This window comes from Vitis vinifera, chromosome 5, assembly GCF_030704535.1.
Source record: "Vitis vinifera cultivar Pinot Noir 40024 chromosome 5, ASM3070453v1".
In the NCBI taxonomy this organism is placed as follows: domain Eukaryota; kingdom Viridiplantae; phylum Streptophyta; class Magnoliopsida; order Vitales; family Vitaceae; genus Vitis; species Vitis vinifera.
This window is the reverse complement of record NC_081809.1, coordinates 6,334,166-6,349,673: the sequence shown is the minus strand read 5'-3', so window position 1 is coordinate 6,349,673 and position 15,508 is coordinate 6,334,166. Positions and strand designations below refer to the sequence as shown.

Genomic DNA, 15,508 nt, shown 5'->3' with positions numbered 1-15,508 from the left:
GAATTGGCCCAAGTTCAGAAAGCCATTGAACCCTAAGGACAAGATCTGCACCATATATTGGTAGTAGTAACAAATCCACAGCAAAATAGGCTTCTCCTAAAACAAGTGGTACTCGTGAGCAAGCCCCTGCACAGCCCAAAGAATCGCCATTGCCGACCGTTACTTTCAGGTGTGGTGATGTTTGAACCGTAAGGCCCAAATGTTTTGTTAACCTGGATTGAATGAAGTTATTTGTGGAGCCTCCATCGATGAGAACGACAACTGACTGTCCATTAATGGAACCAGCCAATTTCAGTGTCGAAGGGATGAGTTGCCCTGTAAAGGCATGGAACGAGATTTGTGGGTGGTCTATCATCAGCTCAGGCTGTTCTTCTTGGATTGTTACCTCCATGGCCGCCAATTGCACTTCATTGGGCACTCCATCATTTTCTGTCATCAGGCACAAAAATTGCGGAGGGTGGCAACGATGGCCCGGTACAAACTTGTCATCGCAGTTAAAGCACAAACCCTGTGCTCGGCGAGTTGCCATTTCAGCTGGCGTGAGGCGTTTGAGAGGTAGAGGAGTGGCTGGTTTGGTCGGTGCTGATGGTGTGGGGAGGGCGGTGCTTTTCTTAAAGAACTGTTTGGCCGTATTACACTTATCTTCCAAGAGTTTGGCTAATCCCATAGCTTCATGCAAGGTGTAAGGTTTAAGTATGGATAACTCGCGTTGAATATCGTCACGGAGTCCAGATATGAAACAGTTAAGCATGTTAGCGTGGCTTAACCCTGTCACGCGAGTTGAAACATTCTCAAAATCCGCCAGATATGCTTTCACAGTGGAGGTTTGTTTGAGTTTGTATAATTGTGCCTCATGGTTGATGAACTTGGAGGGTCCAAACCGCAGGTCTAGTTGGTGAGCGAAAACTTCCCAAGAGGAAAGTTGTGAGGTAGAGTGCATCCATTGGAACCATTGCAGAGCAATACCAGTCATGTAAAAAGCTACGATGGTCATTTTCTGATCCGGGGGTGTACGGTGATAGGTAAAGAAACGTTCCATCTGGAACACCCAGCCTTGAACATTATCACCGCTAAAAAGAGGGATCTCCAATTTTGGGAGCCGAGGAGGTGGCAAAACAGAAGGGTCACCTGGTGGGGGAAAGGTATTGGACGATGAACCAGCGGTAAAGGGGCTGGAAAGTTTTGATGAAGGTTGTGGTAATGGGAGTAGAGGTGGTGGAGGGGCGGTTGTGGTAGGTAAAGTGAGGGTGGATAGCTTGGCCACAACATCCTGTAGAATGGTGGAATGAGAAGAGATGGCTGTGGTGAGGGTGGAAAGTTTGTCAGCGGTGTATTTTTGGAGGTCAGGGATGGTGGTAGTGTGTTCTTGGTATTTGTCGTGGAGTTTGCTAATTTGCTCAGCATGGTCTTTGGCACGAGTGACAGCACCCTCAGCCATGGAATTCAATGAAAGCACCAAAAATGTTGCTTACGTAGGGAAAGGAAGAAGACAGAATAGAAGGGAAGGAGAGTAGAAGAAAAAGATTTGCAGAAAAGAGAGAATATTTGAGGAATAATTTTCATGCCCCGATCATGTCAGGGTCCTTTCATTCTTATAGGCATATTTGTAACAAACTCATAACAGAATACATCATTGCCAGTGATTCCCATAACAGAATTCATCATTGCTACTCATTGTGTGGTCCCTATTTGGTGGCCATAACGAAATCCTTAAACCGTTTTGGTGCGTTTCTGATTCTAGTCACATGTTTGTTGTTGGTTGCCACTGGATTTTGCTGGGCTTCACCCGCTTCCGATGCTGATTTGTCCAGTGGGCCTGCATCATTGGATCTCGCTTATCGGCCTGTTTCCATGCCACTGTTGAGATATTCTGGTTTTAATTGCTACAATGCACAGTTTCATCATCAACCACTGCACCTGTAGAAGCACCACCGCATTCGCCTAGTGAAGCCAAAATCCAATAACTCACTGAGGAGATAAAGAAACTGATTTAAGGGTCCTTCAAAGATAGGCACTTCAACGCAAGTTCAATACTACTAAGGTTCAAAGTTTTTGAATCAATTGGAGAAGTCAACATATGGTTCAGAACAAGAAAGCTATTTCTAGGACCTTATCTCTTTGTAGGAGCAACCATCACACCAGTATGGGCAGCTGCAGTATCTTTTGTTCCTACAATGCAAAAAGGGAATTAAAATGCCAAAAATCTTCACATTGCATTGAATGGGTATGTTGCTCTTCATATGGCAGATCCCCACCAAAATCGAAATATCATTCAAAGTGTTCGAGTTTCCTAATTGTGGCCTTGAGGGACTCCTATTCCAAATAGAACTTGGCAGGTTGAAAAAATAAATTTTGAACTCACTTAGGATTAGAAAGCTTGGCAAGATGATTATTTTGTGGGTCTTGTACTTGCCGAAACAATTAAGAATTTGGAGTTTGTGATGAAGTCCACAGCTAGGCTTGGGAAAAGGTGCACAAACCCAATGTTTCAACATTTTAAACATTATTTTGATGACTCAATTCAAAATGATGTTGAATGGCATGGGTGAGAGTAGAAATGGAAGAAAATGGACAGGAAAGTAAAGATAATGGAGAGATTTGTTGCAGTTATCTCACAATTGTACCAAGAATGGAGTTTTTGGAAACAATTGAGATAAATATATGCGTGGTTTTACATCATGTTGGAAATACTATTTCATCTTGTCAATCTCTAAGGCGGCTATCATTATTTTTGACCTAGGATTCAGTAGGTGGGCAAAATCTTCCTTACCAAAATCAAAGTGGGGTCGTGCAAAGAATATCTCGATGTTTTCGGTGTTGAGTTGGCAAAGAATGCAGTAACACTGCCACTTAACCTCTCCACTCTAGGTCCATGGGCATGAATCCAATTTGCATGGCTACCTTTGGCATGCAATCCCACCAACCACGTGTCATCCTCTTTGATTTTTCATTATCATATGTCAAAATTTAATTTTCAGAACTTCAAAATTTCAATTGTCAAGTATAATTTTCAAAAAATCTTCAAAATTCCAATTACCAAAATTTAATTTTTAAAACTCCAATTTCAAATAATGTTCAAAATTCCAATTTTCAAATTTAATTTTTGAATAATTTTCAAAACTCTAATTTTCAAAACTTTAATTTTCAAAATTCCAATTTTCAAAATTATTTTTAAAAAAAACTCCAACTTTCAAGTAATTTTAAAAACTCTAAATTTTGAATAATTTTCAAAACTCCAATTTTCAAATCTAATTTTTAAAAGTTTAATCTTCAAATAATTTTCAAAACTCAAATTTTTTCAAATGATTTTAAATTCACTCAGTTTTTAAATAATTTTAAGTCCTCAATTTTCTATCTTTCCTTAAGGTTTAGGGTCACCAAAAATCTTATTTTTAATAAACTTGTTGCCTTTTTCTTTCAAGCAAGCTCCTTCACAAATTTTTTCTTTGATTTTAAAATAATTTTTCGTTTTTCTTAATTTTTAATAAGCATGAATGCAATTTTTATAATTCCAAATGAATGGAATTTATGAGATTAATTCTTACAAAATCAATTGGACTTTGGTGGAGGCCCAACATCTATGATATTTTCTTTAAAAAGTATCTTATAGATAGGGACGGGGTTATATTTAAATAGTGGCATGGTTATAAAAGAGGTGTTAAGATTGAATAAATTTTATCATTTTTTTTACCTTCACACGACATAAACTGGACATGATGGGGACTCAATTGCCACATTTGACTGGTAGTGCTTTATGCCCCTCCACTATTCTCGTCAGCTTCCCTCATTATTATTATTTTTTCAAAACTGTTGGAACCACCAAGGATTGTCCAGCCTGTCGCTTCCCTGTCTTTTTCACCTCCAAGTTGCTCAAGCCCTCAAAGCTACACAACTCTACTAGCGCATGCACTGCACCATCTCTTTCTTCCTCCAAAGAGAGGGGTTGCCCCATGAATTCTGCCAATCTTTTTACATGAACGGCGGGCTCACTCTTCATCTCATCATATTTTAAGAACAGCACCCTATGGGGCCATTCTAAGCTTGCTTTCCAATATCCTAGCACCTGATCCCAGTAGGATCCGTACGGTGAGACTCCTCTAGCAAATTGTTCCAACATTTCTTCCTGAAAAAGGGGTGGCAGATCCTTGGCTCTCACCTTCGTTGCAAAGTGCCAAAAAGAAACAAGCAGGTCTTTTGGGTCACGATACACGTAAACAATTCTACAGCCAGAAGCTGATATTGACTCTGGTAAGGAAGTATAAGGAATCTGGGTGGCCAAGATGGGGAGACCTGTATTTGGATTGGTGGGGTTGTCATTAGCCTAAGCCTCCAAGAAGGGTACGCACTCATGAGGGCCAGAGGACATCGAAGGACGGGTTTGGTGATTGTAATGGGTTCGGTTCATTATAGCAAATGCAATGGCCTTAATCCACGTGGTGCCGGATTTCGGATATGTGACCAAGAAAATATCAGAAGATCGTGCCTTTAAGTGTTGTTGGGCAACTATGGTTCCTTGGAGGGTTCTTTTGTGGTACCAAAATCCTTGGAACTGGAAGAGATGCTCACTTAGCCAACCTTTTTCTCTGGGGAGGGTTGATAAAAATGCTTCCATTTTTTTGTAGGTATGCTTCCATTTTCTCTGCTCTTCTTCATCCATGGTTTTTGAGGGATAAGGCTGCCGTGGAGAGAGGGGCTTTAAACATATAAAAAATAGAAGATCATTACATATAAGATTATAAGACATTTTTAAATTAACCATTACAATTAGAAACAAGTCATACCTCCTATATATTTAGGAAGAAATTTGGATTCATAATCAATCATATGCATACAACTCATCACAATTATAGACTTTTTGAGTCATGACTCTGACTTTGAATCATGACTTCTAGACTTTATTTGAGATAGTTTCTTATTTTTAGCTTTTGTGGGACGTCCAGGTTGATGCTAAAGTTACAAGTTTAAAAAGGTAATATTCATGTCATAAAAACCATATTAAATATGAAAAAACTCCAAAATAGATTTTTTATTAAAAAAATCTTTGTTTAGGAAAGATTAAGCAAATAGTTATAAAAGCTTTTATCGCGTTTAAGATTATGCTTGTTTTCTAGAAAGTGATAACCAAAGGCAAAAAATATTAAAGAAAATAATTTTCTCCTATTTGATGTTTGTATTATAAAAATACAAAATAAAATAAAATATAATTAAAATAAGTTATAAATTTATATATTTTTAAATTATTTAATTTTTATATTAAGAAATTAAAATAAATTTAAAATAATATATAAAAATAATTTATTAACTTTAAATCTTTTTTTTTCCGCATTTTCCTTCCAATTTTATTAGAATTAAACATGCCCTTAGACAGAATTTTGGGTTTGAAGAGATAAATCCAAATAGTAGCTTGATACGCAAATACGCAAATGGGAAGGGAAATGAGCCGTACGTGTTGTATTCCACTATCCATAGATGATAGATGAGTGATGATTTCTCGACAGCCAACATCACAACGCTTCAACTTCTATCCTACATAAGCAAATTGGGAAGAGTATTTAAGCTTGGGAAATGAGAAAAGGAGCAACTAGGCTTTGGAATGCTGCCAATGTGCAAGGAGTTGAGAAAGGCCAGGTGGGCAGTTGCCGATCGAGCTTGCAATGGTTGGTTCGCATTTCACAAACCAATGGCAGCATTTTCTGAAAAGTGAGCAGTCACCTTTTCAGAAGTATTGTTTTAGGCTTTCTGCAACTCTGGGATAATATCTAGATTAACCCTGCAATTCTGGGTAAAATTCTTCTGATTTGCTACATTCCCACTTGCCTAGAACAAGTACAATAGAAAGCTTTAATTCCGCAAATGTCTAATTTATATTAACACTACCAGTTGTTCTAAACTGTTTCTGCTTATGGATCAGCTGTAATGGTTTGCATATCAGAAAAAGAGTGTTGTGGCTTTGAATATCCTTTTTCATCGTGTAAAGTTGGGAAGCAGCTGTGGGCAACTGCAATGGCACAATGTCCTGATCCACATGGGACATCTATTTTAGGTGCAGCTGATTGGGAGAGCAATAGATGTATCATGAAAACTCACTCAACACTTTGGCCATGTTTGATCTACCCTTTAAACGCCTTTTCTGTTTTTCAAAATAATAAAATAAGTAAACATAACCAGAAAATAATTTTTTGTTTTTGAAACTGAAAATAAGGTGTTAAAGTTATTTTATTTTTCTAAAATTATTTTTAAAAATGATTATATAAACATAAAAAATGATTAAAAATAAATTACTACGTATAAAAATATATTTAAAAACATAAAAAATAGATTCAAGAATATTTTGATTTTCAACCAAACTTTGTTTTGTAAAATATCATAAAATAGTTTTTCAATAAATAGTTTTCAAAAACAGTTATTCACAAAATAGTTTTCCAAAACTATTTTTGAGAACATTTTCTAAGCAACTCTCTAATTAGTTCCTAATGAAGAAATTTAGAAGGGGCACCTGCAACTTTAGCATGTGAAGCAATGTGCCAACTTTGTTGAAATGTCATGAGTTGAGTGACCGGGACAAAGATTTAGAGCCTATGCTTCTTGTTGTAAGAAGGAATAGTTTTCACTACATAACATTTTCCAGTGATTGGCTTGTAGAAAATTTTCACTACATATAGGCCCTTTTCCTTCTGTCTGTATTTCTTTTGATAGAATTGATATTATTAATTATGCTCCAATGGAGAGACAAAAGTCTGTTTCCTTCCTTCTCCCTCAAGGATTACCATCCTCCCAGTTCATCCCCTTTTCTGCCTTTCTTCTTGTCGTTGACGTTGGTGACAAGCGTTGAAGCGTATCAAGGGAGAGTTATAGGCTTTTTCCGCTAAATGTCAGGGGTTGGTGATTTTCCTTTTCCACACCCAGGTCTCGCGTTTTTTCCGATCTGGAAGTAGTTTCCCACCGAGTACCTTTGTCCAGAGGTGCTGGTTGAGGTTAAGTTTCGAGGCGGGTCGGTCTCTCGGTGGTCCCATTTTCATCCAACAACATCTAGGTTAGGTTAGGTTATGTTTGATTCTGAAAAATAATAAGAATGAAAAAAAATATAAAAAAATAATAATTTTTTTATATTTAATTATCTTATAAAAAATATGACAATCAAATATAATTAAAATTAATTAAAAATTTATGTAATTTTAAATTATTTAATTTTTATATTGATGAATTAAAATAAATTTAAAATAATAAAAAAATAATTTATTAATTTTTAATCTATTATTTTATTTTTTCTTTCATTCTATTTTTATTTTATATTTTATTTCCGTTACATTTTCTTTCAAATTTTCACGGAACCAACATAGGTTTCTCAAGCAAAACAACACCTAAAATTAGACACCTGCCCAAGTTTTAGTTGAACGGTTAAGAATCCAAGAATTTCTTTCGTAGTGAACACAATTAAACTCGGTTCTCCCAAAGTAGCTCACCAACCTATAGCTTTATAGGGTGTAGTTACAAAGCCGATTGGACCAAGTAGAAATCTATTTGATTTCCGTTCCCAGGCCGAGTCACAATCTCTATATTAGAGAAAAGTATCGGTTTAGATAGATATATTAATATTTTGATTTTAAGAATATGTTAAAAAAATTAATAAATATTTAAATTATTTATAAAAATATAGAAAATAATAATAGGCGATTTGAAATTGTTATATATATATATATATATATATATATATATATATATATATTCAATAATAATATCATTGATAAGAACTATAGATTTTGTAAATGTGTATTTATTATTAAGTTACATTCAGGTAGTGTTTATCTTTTTGGCTTTTTGTTGAAAGTAATTTATTTTCAAAATTTAGATAGTTTGTTTTTTTTATATTTTTATTACTTATTATAAAATTTTTATTAAATAAAAAAAATCAAAATATGTAGTTTTTTCTAAATAAAAAAAAATAACATATTGATTTTTTTTTACGTTTTAATACTTAATAGAATAAAATACTATAAAAACAAACAACTTAGTATTTAACACTATTAAGTATTAAGGTTCTATTTAGAATTAAGTGCAGAAATAAACATCATCTAAATATTATTCAACAACAATATTATAATATTTGAAGACATTATGTTTGACTTGAAACTATATTTAATATTTAATATTATTAATTTAAATATATTTAATAATATAAAATAAATAATGGTATAGATATGTTTTTTTAATATTTATATCTTTTATATTTAATTACCTACATGGGTAAAAAAACTTATTAAGAAAATTATAATAATGGTTTTTATATTTTTGGTAATCAATTAAATAAAAATAAAATTTTAAAATAAAATAATTTTTAATATTTTATTTATATATAGAGAGGGTGAATTTGTTTAGTGATTGCCTTGGGTTCGATTCGCCTTGGTCAACCTGCAACCCAATTTTTGGGGTTTGACCAGCAAGAAGAACGGGTTGACTGATGACGCAAATGGAGGAAAATTAGGAAATTTCCATTATTTTTTGGCAAAATATCATCGATATTCCCCCATTTTTGTAGAAATTTTCTTGTTTGAAGTTTTTTTTTAATTTTTTCCACAAATTTCCCTCATTTGAAGTTTCCACCCACATTTTTGCTTCAAAGTTCACTAAATTTCCAACATTTCAAACCTTGATTAGGAGATAGATGTTGGTATAAGTCAAATCTTCAAAATCAATTTAATCCAATCAATTCAATCTAAATTGACTAAATGGTTGGGTTTTAAATTGGCGAAAGGTTTGATTGATTTTAAAACAAAATTGATATTATCAGTTTGGCTATTGGTATTTAAAAAAAAAAAGTCATATTATTATTTAAAATTATAATTTGCTTATTATTTATTTATTACTTAACAGACTTTAGGTTTTGAACTTTAGAATAGGAATTATTGTTATACATTTTGCTTCAAATTAAAGTAAATTCACTTTAAAATTCAATTGGGTCATTATCCTTAGAAAAAAAACTAAACCTAACCAATCTTAAATAGTTTGAATTGGTCCAAGTTTCAATTGAAATTATGATTGGTTCGATTATGAACTGATTATGACGGTTTACCTAAAAGGTGATTGAAACACCGAGTTGGTTGGGAAGAAGTAGATGAACCACCCTACACCTAGATTCATGCCCAAACCCGACGGAATTGACTTGATAGTCCATTGGTTATGCATCCCATTTTCCAAATTCTTAGAGTTTGTTGGTATTGGTGACCCAAGTCTGTTGGTTTTTGAACAACCAAAAGCGGAATGATGAAATCACCAAAACATTCCCAGAGACTACTCAGCTAATTGATCCCTTGGCAACCTCATTTCGCCAACTTTATTCCTATTATTAATATTACTTCTCTCTATTTATAATTTGAAAAATATCATTCTAATTACCACAATTTTTTTTTTTTTTTACCAATAATGAAACAATAAAATGTTTTTTCTTTTTTTTTTCTCTATAGGTTAAAAGAGAAAAAAAAAATATATTCAATAAATTGGTGGATGAGCAATTTGAAAATTTTCCCATTTGCCATAGGCATGGTTCCTTGCAACATACGAGTGCGTAATATTCAAAATGAAATGATACGAGTGAAGTCCTTTCAACTCTTTCTTTCCTAAGTCCCATCATCCATTGATCACAAAGTTTCCTAAAAGATTCCATAGATTGTGAAACCATTGGCTTAGGTGAATTATGTTGTCTGTTAATTGTAAGACATTTTGGAAGTTTCTAAGATGTTATAGAATCTTTTCAAGCGGAAAATAAATAAACAAATAAAAGTCATTACAATTAGGATTGTAGATTACTCAACCCGTCTTCGGGTTTAGGTGGAAAAAGTTTGCATGATTGATTTTTCTTAACTTTTTATTATATTGAACTAATAAATTTATAGGGTTTTTTTTTAATTGTTAAAGTGCCTTTGATAATTGAAATTTGAGTTTGCGAATAATTATTTACATTAAAATAGTGATTAAAAATTCATTTGATAACTTTATGTCTTATTTCTTGTTTTCTATTCTTGAAAACAAAAATCACTAATTAATATAAACATAAAAATGTAAGGATTTATATTAAAACATAATGATTTTTGAAAATCATTAGATAAAATTTAGATCCCATCTCAATTTTAAACCCATACATTTTATATAAGAATTTAATTATATACAATTTATTATCATTTAAAATATAAAAAATAAAGAACATATTTTAAGCGTACCATGTTTTTAGAATGTGTTTGATAGTAATTTAAAAAAATATTTTTAACCCTTTTAATGCTTGAAAAATAAAAAATTTTAAATATTAAAAAAACTAGAAACAATTTTTAAAATCACTATCAAACACACTCTTAAATTCTTATTTTATGACATGTATTTTATAAGTATTAAAATAATTATTTTATTTGATATCCCGAAGAATCTTAATTATCCATGAGCAAAACATATTGATGAGTAACACATATCGATGACAAGTAAGGTATAAATTAACCTTCAAACCCATCGAAGGAGAATCTTTCTTGCCCATCAAACACTCTTAAAATAATCTTTATGACCCGTCAAACACTCTTCTTAACCCAATAAAAGAAATATCAATAGTCAATCTTTAAATGAGAAGAATAATGACAGGTAAGGAAGAATTTTTAAAGTGAGAATCCTTACCAGCTTCAACAATAAAATTTTTCTCCAAAGAAGGATCACTAATGTATGGTGAAATTAGTAAGTATAATATCCAACACCATACATTGTTGCATGGTCACAAACATGAACTATTTATATTAAGGAATTCAACATTTTCAACCAACGTACATGGTACTCTAATTTAAAACATAAATATAAAAATAAAAATAAAAGAATTTAAATTACAATTAATTTAAGTATTCAAGCCTCATACAACATTTTTTATTTTTAACGTTGCTTAAAAATTAAAATATTAATTAAAAGAATACTTTTTAAAAGATAATAAAAATAAAAAAAATTTCATAATGTAAAATAAAAATAGACTTTTTACAATAAATAATATTTTTATAATTAAATTTTAATTTATTTTAGAATTTTAAAATTTTTTAATAAAATTATGTAAGTAGGTGTAAACATTCTTATCCAATGGAAGACGGAATTTTTGACTTGATTGAAAATGCAAAGCCAATTCAAATAAGTGTGAGATTATAGGATGTGTTTATGAGTAAATTATTATTTTATTTTTATATAAAATTAAATCATATTAGAAATATATTTAAAATTATGGTTTGAATAATTTTTAAGAATTGTTTTTAAAAATGATTGTTTGATAGTCTTAAAATAAAATTTTATTTGAGAACATGAAATCTTCTTAATCCATGTTTTCAAATATTTTAGCGGAAACTAACAGAACGTACAAAACAATGCTTCCTAGTCTTTATTATTATTAAAGAAAATTCCTTATAGACTAAGTTTCTCTCTGAAGGTTCAACCGTGGACCACCCTACCATGAGTGAGAAAGGAGCAGTTGCGGTCTGACAAAGCTCAGCATCTGCAGGATAAAAGTAGACAGCTCCTCATGCTCTGTTCAGCAGTTCATACCCATTTCTTTGTAATTATCAGATTAAATTCTTGATTACTAAAATCTCCTTTACAGCAGTCCGCATTCGATTCATTAACATTCTAATTGAGTTCCGTTGCCTTAGATGAGACTGAACCTGCACTTTCCTATCTCCCACCCCTACGCGCATGCCTCTGTGTCAATTGTAAGGCTTCAACCGTGTAATTGCAGAGTTCATTCCTGAAAAGGATCCAATAAATCTTAACACTAAAACACGGTTGAGCAGTCTTTAAGGGACAATGACTAACGCGCATCACACCACCCGATATAAGAGGTGGTAACATCCACTTCTATATTCATCTGCCTTTTCCCGCTTCATGTGTATCGTCTCAGATATTTTCTCCCTGTAAGCTATAATTCTAATTTCCTTCCTTCTCTGTTCTTCAATTTGCATTTTTGTCAAACAGTTTGTCTTTATTCCGCCGCATCATTGTTACATACTCTTTTGTCTTTCACAAAGCATGTCCAATATTTTGCATGTTAACTTAAATTGCATAACGCCCATACTCGATTTGCCAACCACCCTTAGCAAACCCAACAAGCGATGGCACTCGGCCTTTGCTACTATCTATTGTTTCAGGGCTTTACATTCTCTTCTCAATAAGAAGAAGAATAGCAGCAAAGTTCCAATATCTACTCCTTCCTTTGTTGTCCTTAATGTTAAGCCCGATGCCTTCTCAAGCATTGATCAGACAACTCTCAATGCAATTGTGAAGGGGAAAAACTTAAACCTGCTTCTTGAATCTGGAGGAGTTGAAGGCGTGGCTGATGCTCTAGAAACAGATATCAAAAATGGCATCAGTGGTGCTGTTGACGATGTTGCTCTCAGACAGGAAGCTTTCGGTTCAAACACATACAAGAGGCCGCCTGCTAAAAGCTTATTCCACTTCGTGGTGGAAGCTTTTAAGGACGTCACCATTCTCATACTTCTATTTTGCGCCGCACTGTCTCTCGGTTTTGGAATTAAAGAGCATGGGCTGAAGGAAGGGTGGTATGATGGTGGAAGCATATTTGTAGCCGTCATTCTAGTCATTTCTGTCTCTGCTGTGAGTAACTTCAGGCAAAACAGACAGTTCGAAAAGTTGTCTAAAGTCAGCAACAATATCAAAGTTGATGTTTTCAGAAATGGGCGCCGTCAGCAGATCTCTATATTTGAAATAGTCGTTGGAGATGTTGTTAGCTTAAAAATCGGTGACCAAGTTCCTGCCGATGGGTTGTTCTTGGATGGGCATTCACTACAAGTGGATGAATCCAGCATGACCGGGGAGAGTGACCATGTTGAAGTTAATAGCAGCCATAATCCATTTTTGTTTTCTGGAACCAAAGTGGCTGATGGATATGCTCAAATGCTTGTGACATCTGTTGGTATGAACACAACATGGGGCCAGATGATGAGCACAATCAGCCGCGACACTAATGAACAAACACCATTACAAGCCAGGCTCAACAAACTTACCTCATCAATAGGTAAGGCTGGTTTGGCAGTTGCTTTTCTAGTTCTTGTAGTGTTGTTGGTTCGCTATTTCACTGGGAATACAGAAGATGAGAATGGAAATCAGGAGTTCAATGGCAGCAAAACAAAGGCTGATGATATAGTAAATGCTGTGGTCGCAATCATTGCTGCTGCAGTTACCATTGTGGTTGTTGCAATTCCAGAAGGCCTGCCGTTGGCTGTCACACTCACTCTTGCTTATTCAATGAAGAGAATGATGGCTGACCAGGCTATGGTTCGGAAGCTCTCTGCCTGTGAGACCATGGGCTCTGCCACCACAATTTGTACTGACAAAACAGGTACTCTCACTATGAACCAGATGAAGGTGACAAAGATTTGGCTTGGCCAAGAACCTATTGAAGTTTCCTCTTCAATTTCAACAAATCTTCTCAACCTCATCCAACAAGGAGTTGCCCTGAACACAACTGGTAGCGTTTACAAGGCTAGTTCGGGATCTTCTAAGTTCGAGTTCTCTGGTAGTCCAACTGAAAAAGCAATTCTTTCATGGGCTGTACTGGAACTTGATATGGACATGGAGATATTGAAGCAGAATTGTACCATTCTCCATGTTGAAGCCTTCAATTCGGAGAAGAAAAGAAGTGGGGTTTTAGTGAGGAGTAAGGCTGATGACACAATCAACGTGCACTGGAAGGGAGCTGCAGAGATGATACTAGCAATGTGTTCGAGTTACTATGATGCTTCTGGAAGCACGAAAGATATGGATGATGGTGAACGGATGACATTTGAGCAAATAATTCAAGGTATGGCCGCTAGTAGCCTCCGCTGCATTGCTTTTGCACATAAACAGATTCCAGAGGAAAAACATGAAATTAGAGAAGCCACCCAAAAGCTAAAAGAAGATGGCTTGACCCTTATAGGACTGGTAGGGATAAAGGACCCGTGTAGACCAGGGGTGAGAAAAGCTGTGGAAGATTGCCAATATGCTGGAGTGAATGTGAAAATGATCACTGGTGATAATGTTTTCACTGCAAGAGCCATAGCCACTGAATGTGGAATACTAAGACCTGATCAAGGCATAGACAATGAGGCAGTGGTAGAAGGTGAGGTATTTCGGAAGTACACCCCAGAAGAGAGAATGGAGAAAGTTGATAAAATTCGTGTGATGGCTAGATCCTCTCCCTTTGATAAACTTCTCATGGTACAGTGCTTGAAACAGAAAGGTCATGTGGTTGCAGTCACAGGTGATGGCACAAATGATGCACCAGCATTAAAAGAAGCCGACATAGGACTTTCTATGGGGATACAGGGCACTGAAGTGGCCAAACAGAGCTCAGATATCATCATCTTGGATGATAATTTTGCTTCTGTAGCAACAGTTTTAAGGTGGGGAAGGTGTGTGTATAACAACATTCAGAAATTCATCCAGTTCCAGCTTACAGTGAATGTTGCAGCCCTTGTAATCAACTTTGTAGCAGCAGTTTCAGCTGGCGAGGTCCCCTTAACAGCAGTGCAATTATTGTGGGTAAACTTGATCATGGATACACTAGGTGCTCTTGCTCTCTCCACAGAGCAACCCACCAAGGGGCTAATGGATAGACCACCTGTGGGTCGGACGGAGCCACTTATCACCAACATCATGTGGAGGAATTTACTAGCCCAAGCATTGTATCAGATAGCTGTCCTCTTGACCTTACAATTCAAAGGAGAATCAATCTTTGGTGTGAACGAGAAGGTAAAGGACACCTTGATATTCAATACTTTCGTACTGTGCCAGGTCTTCAATGAATTCAATGCAAGGAAGCTGGAGAAGAAGAATGTGTTTGAAGGGATACATAAAAACAAGTTGTTTTTGGGGATCATTGGGATAACCATTATTCTTCAGGTGGTTATGGTGGAATTTTTGAAGAAGTTTGCAGATACGGAGAGGCTGAATTGGGGACAATGGGGTGCATGCCTTGGAATTGCAGCAGTATCTTGGCCACTCGGTTGGGTTGTCAAGTGCATACATGTCTCAAATAAACCATTTCTCAGCTATCTAAAGTGGTAGGAATTTCACTCTTAAGGATATCAATTATCATTCTGTTGTGATTTAGTCATGTATCACATCTGTTAATTTTTTTTCCGTTATGAAGCTTAATGTCTATGTAGCTAGGCACTGTCAACATCAATAAAATTTCAGAGACTTTTTTCCTTCTAATTATGGAGTTTAGTTCTCACAATGTTCTGAGTTTCATGAGATCGGTGAATATAACTTCTTGTGTATGGCAGGGGAGAATTGACGGCCAAACATAAACAGATGCTGGAAAAAATTAACCAAATGAAACCTGGGTTTGAACTCTGGAACCTTTTAGAACATTGAGACCAACCCAATGCTGATATCGAGAGAAGGAGCACTAATATTTAGCCATCATAGTAGATTATCAACCCTGACAAAACAGAGCCAAAGATGTTAGTATGTAACTACAACAAACACCTACTCTGCC

The 15,508-nt window shown here is 34.8% G+C and overlaps 2 protein-coding genes across 2 annotated transcripts; one reads left to right on the top strand and one right to left on the bottom strand.

Moving 5' to 3' along the window:
• Positions 1–3,793: 3,793 nt before the first annotated feature.
• LOC100249462 (flavonol 4'-sulfotransferase) lies at positions 3,794–4,657 on the bottom strand. Its single transcript, XM_019219823.2, has 2 exons — positions 4,347–4,657; positions 3,794–4,220 (listed from the first exon to the last, which is right to left on the bottom strand). Exons 1-2 carry the CDS (start codon positions 4,655–4,657, stop codon positions 3,794–3,796), a joined length of 738 nt encoding a protein of 245 aa, XP_019075368.2.
• Positions 4,658–11,537: 6,880 nt separating this feature from the next.
• On the top strand, positions 11,538–15,222 carry LOC100254571 (putative calcium-transporting ATPase 13, plasma membrane-type). The gene has a single exon (XM_002279852.4). The coding sequence runs from the start codon at positions 12,034–12,036 to the stop codon at positions 15,070–15,072; it is 3,039 nt and encodes a 1,012-aa protein (XP_002279888.1). The 5' UTR covers positions 11,538–12,033; the 3' UTR covers positions 15,073–15,222.
• The last annotated feature ends 286 nt before the right edge of the window (positions 15,223–15,508 follow it).